We start from the raw sequence: 13,052 nt of genomic DNA, 5'->3' as shown, positions 1-13,052 counted from the left end.
CCTTTCCTGCATTCCATGCTTTTATCATTCCTTCCTTCCTTCTAATTAGGCAAAGTAAATGATTATTTTTACAATTGCAACACATCCTTGCTTGAAGTCTCTCAAAGACTTTAGTAGGATAAAGTCCAAATTATCTATCATTATAAAACAAAGTGCTTCACAATTGATATTTACCTACTTCTCTATGTCATTGCTACCCTTATTCTACACCAAAGAAGTATGATTTTATTTCATTATTTCATCTTTTTACATGAAGTTGCCTCACCTAAAAATGTCCCTTACTCCCTCCTCATCCTTTCTCCACCTGGACACCTCCTGCTGGTCCCAAGATACTCCTGCTGGACACCTCCTACTGGGCCTTTTCTGGTAAGTCTTCCCTGAAGGTCTCAGAACTGAGATAAGTACCACTCACCTCTTCTTCTAGACCTGTCAATGTTGATTTCCCTTGGAGCTCAATCCTCACACCTTTTCTCTATCTATATTAAATTCCCAAAAGACAGCCAGCTCCATGGCATAAAATACCATCTTTACACTTATGAATTCTAAATTTTTATGTCCAGCTAAGACTTTATCCTGTCAATTTAATCTCTATGATAAATGACTAATAAATACCTCAAGCTTTATATGTGAAAAATGGAAATCTTGATTCTACTGCCACTCCCCAAAACTTATTTTCTCGCTGTTCCCCATCTTAGTTAATCCAGTTTGCTTAGTTTAAGTATCTTGGAATTATCCTTGACTCCATTCTTTCTCTTATAATCTCATACCTAATCTAGCAATAAAACTTGCCATCTCTATCTTCAAAAATATTTCGTACCACTTCCAACCCTACCACTGTAGTCCAAGTGACCATTATCTCTTACCTAGACTACTGCAATGACCTTCAAATTGGATTCTCTTCTTCCACTCTTACTGACCTATAGTATATTTTTCACATAGCAACTAGGGTTACCCATCATAAATCAGGTTATCACCACCATTTCTAATCTTCTAATGACCTCATATTTCATTTCAAAATAAAATAGAAAGCATTTACTGGGGCCTACAAGTCCAGAAATCATATGACTCCTGACGATCTTGTCTCTTACCACCCTTACCAATGATAAATACTTCATGGCCAGACTGACCCCCTTGCATACTGATCACCTTGAATACACCAATACCTTCTACCATATTGTTACCTCTGACTGGACTGCTTATCTATCAGAAATCCAAGTGATTCAATTTCTTATTTCATTCAGGTCATTTATTTTTCTTCCTAGCTCTTACTACTACCTCACATTATATTAAAATTTTTGTTTCTGTATCATCTATCACCCTCATGAGAATATATGCTGTGTAAAGTCAGGAGACTGCTTTATTGCCTGGTATGTAGCAGATGCTTTATAAAAACTTGGAGAATCAGTGAGAGATTTAATGTATTTATTACATTATTCCAGTATTTTTTGCACAGTTCTTTATAGAACTTACAGTCTCTGTTTTCCCCGTAGATTATAGACTCTAAATCCAAGGACTAAGTATTTTCTCTTCCATATTTTATAGTAGGTACACAAGCAATATTTGTGATGGGGTAAATTAATAAATACCTTCATTCTATTTTGTAAGTGAGGGAATTCTTATAAACAAGGAAAGCTAAGGATACCAGCTTGATTAGGTCACATATTGTAGAAACAAGAAGGAACTCTGCAAGAAAATACCTTGAAGACCTTCTGATTGTTTTTGCCCCTTTTTCAGCATTAAGGTTTCCATCTGCAAGCGAAAGTTTTCTGGAAACAGTAGCTTAGGAAAATACACAATATGTACCTGTTATAATTGCCATGTTTATACTGAGTTCTGGGTTAGTTGGTCTGAAACAGTCCTGGTAAAAATAAACTTTCAATGTGTTTTAAGCAATCAGTGTTTCCAATAAGCACTGTCAACATGACCTTTAGTGGTCTCCAGAACTTCTCCTTTACTAAGTATTTAACTGGCTGCTCAACCTCTATGGCTTCCTGTCTGCCTTTAATTTTCCCTCAGCAATTTTAATGCTGGAACAACAAAATACACAAGCCACCCTTTGGGAGGATTTCTGACCATAATTTTTTTTTTTTTTTTTTTTTTTGCGGTATGCGGGCCTCTCACTGTTGTGGCCTCTCCCGCTGCGGAGCACAGGCTCTGGACACGCAGGATCAGCGGCCATGGCTCACGGGCCCAGCCGCTCCGCGGCATGTGGGATCTTCCCGGACCGGGGCACGAACCCATGTCCACTGCATTGGCAGGCGGACTCTCAACCACTGCGCCACCAGGGAAGCCCTGACCATAATTTGAAAAGCCCTTGAAATAAGAAAATTGAGATGGATTACGGGAAGAATAGCAGTACATATTACATATTCCCCATAGGATAAACAAGTATAAATGAACATCATATTCTAACTCTCTAACTCCTATTTTCTATTGAACACTTAACTATAAGCGTCTCCCTCATTTTCTCTCCTAGAGAAATTTTGGCTTCCACATGTAGAAATCATGTAGAAATATTTTTGATAAAATTATTACCCATGCTCCATAATAATGCTAATATTAAGAGTACTTATAATTCCTTTAAACTATCTAAGGAAGGTCGTCCTGAAATTCTTAAAGCTCTTGTCATATTTTCATACTAATAATTGGGGCCTCTTTATGAAATAAAGAGTAAATTTGTATCAGTAAAATTGTATCAGTATTACTACAAGGAGACATCATTGAAAAGTTTACAAGTAAAGATACCAACATAATATCATGCATAATTAATTCTGTTGTAAGTAATTTTATAGGGAGTTTTAAACAACCCATGGTCACATCATGAATGTGTAACTCATCTAGCAACTAACCTAATCATAAACATAGATAAAGACTATCTTGTTGTTACACATCTCACTTTTTCCATTTTTTCAGCTTCACTGAGGTACAACTGAAAACAAAATTATAACACATTTAAAATACATATTGTGGTGATTTGATATACAAATATATTGTGAAAGGATTTCTTTTCTATCATCTAGTTATTTAACACATTCATCACCTAACATATTTATCTTTTTTTTTTTTAGTAAGAACATTTAAGTTCTATCCTCTTAGCAAATATTATACAATACAGTATTATCAACTATAGAAACCATATTTTACATTAGATCCTCAGACCTTATTCCTCTTATAGCTGAAAGTCTGTACCCCTTTTACCAACTTCTCTCTTTTGCCAAACCCACTCTCCCAGTTCCTGGCAACCACTTTTCTACTCTCTGTTTCTATGAGTTTGAATTTTTTTAAGATTCAAATGGCAGGATTTCCTCATTTTACATGACTGAATAATATTCATATATACATTTATATACACACATACACACATATATATGGATACATATATGGAGAATATGTATGTAACATTTTCTTTATCCATTTATCTGTTGATGGATACTTAGGTTGTTTCCATATCTTGGCTATTATGATTAATTCTGTAGTGAACATGGAAGTATACATAACTCTTCAAGATAATGATTTCAATTCCTTTTAATACACACTCAGAAGCAGAAATGCCATATCACACAGTAGTTCTATTTTTAATTTCTTGAAGAAGCTCCATACAGTTTTCCATAGTGGTTGTATCAGCTTACATTCCCACCAACAGTGTACAAGTTTCCCTTTTCTCCACATCCTTGCCAGTATATGTTATCTCTTGTATTTTTGATGATAGCCATTCTAACATGTGTTTATTTCAGGTATTATCTCACTGCAGTTTTGACTTGCTTTTATTGAAAAGACTATCCTGTCCTCTTTGTATATTCTTGGCCTCTTTGTCATAAATTAATTGACAATATATGCATGGATTTAATACTGGGTTCTCCAATCTGTTCCACTGATCTATGTATCTGCCTGTATGCCAATACCATACCGTTTTGATTACTATAGCTTTATAATATAATTTGAAATCAGGACGTGTGATGCTTCTAGCTTTGTTCTTCTCTCTCAAGATTGCATTGGCCAGGATCTTTCATATTTTTTTTCTTGGAACAGAAAAAAGAGTAGATCATACCAACAATTTTTATATGTCTTAAAATATAATAAGCAATATGAATCAAATTGGATTTCTTCTGTTAAATCCATTCTCAAGGGAAGGTACCAATAAATAGGCAAAGAGAACGAAATCATCAAAAAAAGGAGATACCATAAACATAAATCATGATTTCAACTCTACCACGTCATATCTATTAACAACTTCTAGATTTCAAAAGGGTGACATAGATTTGTTTCAGAACTAACATAATCAAACAATAACAAACTCTCAAAGCATACATGTTGGCCATTATGTCAGAATCTACCATTTTAGTTTAAGATATTGCCCTGCTTAATATTTATTTAAAGCTCACATGGCAATATAAATGAGTTTCCTAAGGCTCTTTACTCTCCAGAAACTCATCTACCATCAAGTCTTCTTTTGCTCTATAAGAGTGTCATTTTTTCCATTTAATCCAACACTGCATCGAAACTAGTCCTGTGGCCTTGTAAGATGATTATAAAATTGCTAACTACAATAGCAAGGGACAGAAATTCCTCACTAAAATGTAAAGTTAAAAGAAAAAAAAACTGGACCCAGGACACAGAAAAGAAAGGATAGCTAAATGAAAATTTTTAAATTGCTATTGATTTCAGCTGCAACCACTCTTTTCTAGACCATATTTAAAAATACTTGCCTGTCAGGTGGTCAACTGAGGAAATAGTCATTTTCATGAATGAAATATAAGGAAGATTTAGTGGACACAGCTGTAGACCGTTTTTAGTTTAAACACCCCAAAATTAGCATTGATATTTGTTTTTCTAAGGAAATCATAAGGACTTATTCTGAAGACCATGTATGACTTATGGGAGAAACAAAGTCATGTTAGGTAGAATGCCCCAGCACACCAGAAGCACTTCTACAGTAATGTAGGGCTTTCTCACCTTAAAAGTCGTGGTGCCATACAGTTTGGTGGTGTGGACTGTCTCTGGAAGCACATTAGTGATATTGGTGATGAATTCTTCCAAGTACTTACAGGATTTCTCCAAGTGTGTTGTATTGATAATAATCTGGACAAGCTGGAAAATAACAAGAACATGTAAGAGTAATTTGACTATTCACCCTACGATGAGTGGCTCAGTATGAATCTGATGGTACAACAAAAACAAAAGACATAATGGCAGAGGCCATCTGTATTCTATAAAAAGTTAATGTTAGAGCACAGGCTTAGGTATCACTTCCTCCGTGAAGACTTCCCTGACTTCCCAAAGCAACTTGTATTTCCCCCTAATATACGGGGAACAATAGGAGCAAGTGTCACTATTTTAAACTTGTCTTCTTCTGTTCAAAATAAAGACTAAACTAAGATCAAAAACTGATAGTGTTTAGCATAGTACCTGGCAATAAATAATTGCCAAATGCATGAAATAAATGAACTCCAATTAAAAGAACAAGAATGACTGAAATGTCAAGAAGTTTCAAAATTAGGCATGATGAACAAAGGAATGTTGGAACAGGCTGCAGTATATTAACAAACTACATTAGTTTGTGAAAGAAAAAAACATGAGCACTGAAGTCAGAGAAACCAGGGAGCAAATACTTATAAAATTATTGATATTGAGAAAGTTACTTAACTTCTCTAAGCCTCTTTCTTTAACCGTAAAATGTTAATAATAATTTCTAAATCACAGACTTATTATGAAAATTAAATATTCTTTAGTTAATACTATTTTCCTTTTCTTACAGAGTAGATCCTTAAACAAGGCAGTACTGGTAAGATAAAAACTCATCTATAAATTACTTTGAGAGGAGGATAAGGAAGAATACTACTGTCTGTATAGAATTAAAGTCTATAAAGCACTGCACAATTCATTTTCTTAGATCGCCTCCCAGCAACCAGAAGAAGTAAGTTAAGTGGGCATAATTATTACTTCCATTCTACTATAAGAGAAAAAAGAAAAAAAATGAACTGATTTACTCTAGATCATGTAACATTAAAACTGGGATTCAAATCCAAGTAATCAACCTTCAAGGTATGGAACTCTTTCAGATTTGATGGAGAAATTAAACCCTTTACAGACAAGCAAAAGTTAAGAGAATTCAGCACCACCAAACCAGCTTTACAACAAATGCTAAAGGAACTTCTCTAGGCAGGAAACAAAAGAGAAGGAAAAGACCTACAAAAACAAACCCCAAACAACTAAGAAAATGGTAATAGGAACACACATATCGATAATTACCTTAAATGTAAATGGATTAAATGCTCCAACCAAAAGACATAGACTGGCTGAATGGATACAAAAACAAAACCTATACATATGCTGTCTACAAGAGACCCACTTCAGACCTAGGGACAAATACAGACTGAAAGGGAAGGGATGGAAAAAGATATTCCATGCAAATGGAAATCAAAAAAAGCTGGAGTAGCAATTCTCATATCAAACAAAAGAGACTTTAAAATAAATACTATTACAAGAGACAAAGAAGGACACTACGAAATGATCAAGGTATCAATACAAGAAGAAGATATAACAATTGTAAATATTAATGAACCCAGTGTAGGAGCACCTCAATACATAAGGCAAATGCTAACAGCCATAAAAGGGAAATCAACAGTAACACAGTAATAGCAGGGGGCTTTAACACCTCACTGTCACCAATGGACACATCATCCAAAATGAAAATAAATAAGGAAACACAAACTTTAAATAACATTAAACAAGTTGGACTTAATTGATACTTATATGACATTCCATCCAAAAACAACAGAATACACTTTTTTCTCAAGTGCTCATGGAACATTCACCAGGATAGATCATATCTTGGGTCACAAATCAAGCCTTGGTAAATTTAAGAAAATTGAAATCATATCAGGTATCTTTTGCGACCACAGCACTATGAGACTGGATATCAATTACAGGAAAAAATATGTAAAGAATACAAACACATGGAGGCTAGACAATACACTATTTAATAACCAAGGGATCACTGAAGAAATAAAAGAGGAAATCAAAAAATACCTAGAAACAAATGACAATGAAAATACGACGACCCAAAACCTATGGGAGGCAGCAAAAGCAGTTCTAAGAGGGAAGTTTACAGCAATACAATCCTACCACAAAAAACAAGAAACATCAGAAATAAACAAGCTAACCTTACACCTAAAGCAACTACAGTAAGAAGAACAAAAAAGCTCCAAAAGTTAGAAGAAAGAAAGAAATCATAAAGGTCAGATCAGAAATGAAGTAAAAAGACATGAAGGAAACAACAGCAAAGATCAATAAAACTAAAACCTGGTTCTTTGAGAAGATAAACAAAATTGATAAACCATTAGCCAGCCTCATCAACAAAAAAAGGGAGAAGACTCAAATCAATAGAATTAGAAATGAAAAAGAAGAAGTAACAACTGACACTGCAGAAATACAAAGGATCATGAGAGATTACTGCAAGCAACTATAAGCTAATAAAATGGACAACCTGGAAGAAATGGACAAATTCTTAGAAAAGCACAACATTCCAAGACTGAACAAGGAAGAAATAGAAAATATAAACAGACCAATCATAAGCACTGAAATTGAAACTGTGATGAATAATCTTCCAACAAACAAAAGCCCAGGACCAAATGGCTTCACAGGTGAATTCTACCAAACATTTAGAGAAGAGCTAACACCTATACTTCTCAAATTCTTCCAAAATAGAGCAGAGGGAGGAACACGCCAAAACTCATTCTACAGGGCCACCATCACCCTGATACCAAAACCAGACAAAGATGTGACAAAAAAAGAAAATTGCAGACCAATATCAATGATAAGCATACATGCAAAAATCCTCAACAAAATACTAGCAAACAGAATCCAACAACACATTAAAAGGATCCTACACCATGATCAAGTGGGGTTTACCCCAGGAATTCAAGGATTCTTCAATATACACAAATTAATTAATGTGATAAAACATATTAACAAACTGAAGGAGAAAAACCATATGATCATCTCAATAGATGCAGAAAAAGCTTTTGACAAAATTCAACACCCATTTATGATAAAAAAACTCTCTAGAGAGTGGCATAGAGGGAACTACCTCAACATAATAAAGACCATATATGACAAACCCACAGCCAACATCGTTCTGAATGGTGAAAAACTGAAAGCATTTCCTCTAAGAACAGGAACAAGACAAGGTTGCCCACTCTCACCACTCTTATTCAACATAGTTTTGGAAGTTTTAGCCACAGCAATCAGAGAAAAAAAATAAATAAAAGGAATCTAATTCAGGAAAGAAGTAAAACGTCACTGTTTGCAAATGACATGGTACTATACACAGAGAATCCTAAAGATGCAACCAGAAAACCACTAGAGCTAATGGATGAATTTGGTAGAGTAGCAGGATACAAAATTAATGCACAGAAGCCTCTTGCTTTCCTATACACCAATGATGAAAAATCTGAAACAGAAATTAAAGAAACACTGCCATTAACCACTGCAACAAAAAGAATAAAATACCTAGGAATAAACCTACATAAGGAGACAAAAGACCTGCATGAAGAAAAATGTAAAACACTGATGAAAGAAATTAAAGATGATACAAACAGATGGAGAGATATACCATGTTCTTGGACTGGAAGAATCAACATTGTGAAAATGACTCTACTACCCAAAGCAATCTACAGATTCAGTGCAATCCCTATCAAACTACCACTGGCATTTTTCACAGAACTAGAACAAAAAATTTCACAATTTGTATGGAAACACAAAAGACCCCGAATAGCCAAAGCAATCTTGAGAAAGAAAAATGGTGCTGGAGAAATCAGGCTCCCTGAGTTCAGACTACACTACAAAGCTACAGTAATCAAGACAGTATGGTACTGGCACAAAAACAGAAATATAGATCAATGGAACAGGATAGAAAGCCCAGAGATAACCCCACGCACATATGGTCACCTCATATTTGATAAAGGAGGCAAGAAGATACAATAGAGAAAATACAGTCTCTTCAGGAAGTGGTGCTGGGAAAACTTGACAGCTACGTATAAAAAAATGAAATTAGAACACTTCCTAACACCATACACAAAAATAAACTCAAAATGGATTAAAGACCTAAATGTAAGGCCAGACACTATAAAACTCTTAGAGGAAAACATAGGAAGAACACTCTTTGACATAAATCACAGCAAGATCTTTTTAGGTCCACCTCCTAGAGAAATGGATATAAAAACAAAAATAAACAAATAGGACCTAATGAAACTTAAAACCTTTTGCACAGCAACAGAAACCATAAACAAGATGAAAAGACAACCTTCAGAATGGGAGAAAATATTTGCAAACAAAGCAACTGACAAAGGATTAATCTCCAAAATTTACAAGCAGCTCATGCAGCTCAATATCAAAAAAACAAATAACCCAACCCAAAAACAGGCAGAAGACCTAAATAGACATTTCTCTGAAGAAGATATACAGATGGCCAACAAACACATGAAAGAATACCCAACATCACTAATCATTAGACAAATGCAAAGCAAAACTACAATGAGGTATCACCTCACACCAGTCAGAATAGCCATCATCAAAAAGTCTACAAACAATAAATGCTGGAGAGGGTGTGGAGAAAAGGGAACCCTCTTGCACTGTTGGTGGGAATGTAAATTGATACAGCCACTATGGAGAACAGTATGGAGGTTCCTTAAACAACTAAAAGTAGAACTACCATATGACCAAGCAATCCCACTCCTGGGCATATCCCTGAGAAAACCATAATTCAAAAAGAGTCATGTACCACAATATTCATTGCAGCATTATTTACAATAGCCAGGACATGGAAGCAATTTAAGTGTCCGTCGACAGATGAATGGATAAAGAAGATGTGGAGATATGTACAATGGAATATTACTCAGCCATAAAAAGAAACGATATTGAGTTATTTGTAGTGAGGTGGATGGACCTAGAGTCTGTCATTCAGAGTGCAGTAAGTCAGGAAGAGAAAAACAAATATCATATGCTAACACATATATATGGAATCTAAAATTTTTAAAAACTGGTTCTGATGAACCTAGGTGCAGGACGGGAATAAAGTAGCAGATGTAGAGAACAGACTTGAGGACACAGGGAGGGAGAAGGGTAAGCTGGGACGAAATGAGAGAGTAGTATTTACATATATACACTACCAAATGTAAAACAGACAGCTCTTGGGAAGCAGCTATATAGCACAGGGAGATCAGCTGGGTGTTTTGTGACCACCTAGCAGGGTGGGATAGGGAGGGTGAGAGGGAGACGCAAGAGGGAGGGGATATGGGGATATATGTATACACACAGCTGATTCACTTTGTTTTACAGCAGAAACTAACACAACATTGTAAAGCAGTTATAGTCCAATAAAGATGTTTAAAAAATAGTTTGAATTTAGAGACTTTGAGTTTTGGACACAAATTCCATCACCTATAAAATTACCCAAAACATCAGCTTTTTAACTTTAGAGATAAAAAAACACTCACCAAAATAAGCAATTCCTCACCTTCTTCCTTTCAACATGTTTCTCCTTCAGAGGAGGACAAAATTTTTAATATTTATATTTAAAAATTTAAATTGTCTACATTAAATCACTCTTCTTCATGAGTGGGAAGGTGGCTAGTGGCAAGGTTGTCATGATAGGGAAGCCAGAAAAGTAAGAGAGTTAATTTGGGGAACTGAAAATTTTCTATTTTAAAATGAGCATTACCTATAGGGAACACATTCTATCTATCAAAAGAAATCCTAATAATAAGGAGGAATCGTGTCATGTTATAGAAATAAAAAACAGTGGCAGTCAAAGAGAAAATTGTCGTGTTTTGCAGGATATTGGCAGTTAAAAAAAAAAATAAAGAGGCAGCTTCACTGGGTACAGTAGTAATTTCCCATGACTTTTAAAAGATCTGTCAACACAAAAGATCACCATGAATTACATCAATTGGCTGTCAGTCACTTTTGAAATGTTTCATTGCTGAGCATAGAATAGACTATTAAAACACTCTAGGATTACAGTAGATACCATGTCATTTTCAAAGGGAATATTGTCTGTTATTGAGGTCTAAGTGATCTCTACTCCTGAATGACAGCTAACCAAAATCCTTAAAACGGCATTTACAAATGTGAAGCCAGATGCTTTGGGGGTAATTTTGAACTTAAGGGTGAAATGAAGCAATTTCAAGTATCAACTTCCATCAGAGTTTGAGCTCCTTTGATATTTTTAGCCCCTACTTCCCCCTCTCTTACAAAAATATATCACTGTAGCCATCCAAACTGTCCTTATTGTTTCAAGGACATGGAACTAACAATGTATTAAGATACTGGTTATATCTTATATAAAGTGGAGTTCTGTGAAACCTGTCCAGAAGAAAAGAAAACACTATAAAGCAAACAAACACCTCTCACAGCTAAATGATAGAAGTCACTTAGGCTGAAAACCATTAAGAAGCAGAAATTTTTTGTCTTTCCTTCCTAGTATCAGAGAGAATCTAATAAGGAAGGCACAGACTAGACTGTGGAAGTCACTTCTTTTCCAACCTGCTCCGATTACCACAGCAGAGTCTGAACCATGATCACAGAAGATATTCGTATTTTTGACCAACTCCAGGGGAAAAAAAGGCTTCATCTTCTTCAACAGTTCAAAACTAAGCCCTAAATTCCACAAATTTAGGTGTCCATTCCCAATTATAAATTACTTCTGGGGTATACACATCTACCTGTAATTAGGATCAGTATTATCTTGTTCCCCAAATCAGAGAATTTAGTACATTGGAGCTCCAAACAGACTAATCCAAACCAAGAAAATGCCTCCTCTCCACACCATCGATGCCTCTCAATAGTGATTTGCAGGAAGATGAAGAACTAAATAACAGCCTTGGTTCTCATTCACAAAAATAAGCTATCCATAAGACTTCAAGGAATTTTATCTCCACTTCACCCCAGCAAGGGTATAAAAAGCTGTGTCAGCTACTCATTTTATACCCTCTCCAAGGCAAATACATAAACTGCTAAAATACTTGGAACTCCTGGCTGCAAATTCAAAGGTCTAGTACAGAGCTCATATTTGAAAAGACTTACGTCTAAAATGTTTTAAAATATTAGCAACATCACTGCTGTTAACAATTGGGGATGAAGACAAATGGTATGTGGGAGATATGGTCATCAATCCAGACTATAATAAAAACAAAGGGTGAATACAAATCATTGGTCATTTATTCAGGTCTTCTGGGGCATTATTATAATCATAAAAATATAAGTATTCAAAATGGTGTCACTACCAGGACCTCTGAATTTCTTTAACTTTGCCCTAAGAACCTACCTACCTACTTCCTTTTTTTTTCTTTCTTCTCTCTTTCATTAATTAATAACTCCTATGTGCCATGGAACTGGGATAGAGCTGTCCACAGTTATACACAAGACAAAGTCCCTGGCTTCATGGATATTACAGTAAACACATACACATCTAAACATATAGTATGATGGCAGGTGGTAATAAACACTGGAAATAGAAGGGAGGATAAAGAGTTACATGGGGATGTTAGATCTGAGCTATTTTGAGATAGGGTGGTCAAGGAGGGCTCCTTAAGGAAATAACATTTGAGTAGGGACTTAAGTGAAGGTATTCTGCTATCATCTGTAATAAATTAATTCTTTTAAATCTAATTTATATTTTAAGACTATCAATACATTCTTCACAAAGAACCAGAGTATCCTTTGATTCACTGTAAACCTTCCAAATTTAACTAATTCTCTGATATTCTGAGATTAATAAACTAGTGGTTTATTTCCTTTCTCTCTATGATATCATTTTCAAATTAGTCTGGTGAAAAAGCAAAGGTATAGAAAAAAAGAAATCTTATTTTAAAACTTACTTCAAATCTTTTTTTTTAAAATTATAGTTGATATACAATGTTGTATTAGTTTCAGGTGTACAGCAAAGTGATTAAGTTATACATACTTATATATGTATTTTCAGATTCTTTTCCCATATATTGATAGGTTATTACAGAGTATTGAGTAGAGTTCCCTGTGCTATATAGCAGGTC

General features: G+C 34.9%; 1 protein-coding gene across 15 annotated transcripts in view; it reads right to left on the bottom strand.

Annotated features, from left to right (window-relative positions):
• The window catches only part of EXOC6B (exocyst complex component 6B), a 721,405-nt gene that overhangs the window by 297,272 nt on the left and 411,081 nt on the right, over positions 1 to 13,052 (bottom strand). For all 15 annotated transcript variants that reach the window (XR_007470913.1, XR_007470912.1, XM_033400476.2 and 12 more), the window contains one exon: positions 4,954 to 5,088. Coding sequence is in view for 13 of the 15 variants with exons in the window: in XM_033400476.2 (XP_033256367.1) it covers positions 4,954 to 5,088 (135 nt within the window). In the remaining 2 variants the exon portion in view is untranslated. The remainder of the gene's footprint in view (positions 1 to 4,953; positions 5,089 to 13,052) is intronic.

The sequence above is a fragment of the Orcinus orca genome, chromosome 13, assembly GCF_937001465.1.
Source record: "Orcinus orca chromosome 13, mOrcOrc1.1, whole genome shotgun sequence".
Lineage (NCBI taxonomy): Eukaryota > Metazoa > Chordata > Mammalia > Artiodactyla > Delphinidae > Orcinus > Orcinus orca.
The sequence above is the reverse complement of the archived record's forward strand: the minus strand, read 5'-3'. Positions and strand labels throughout refer to the sequence as shown.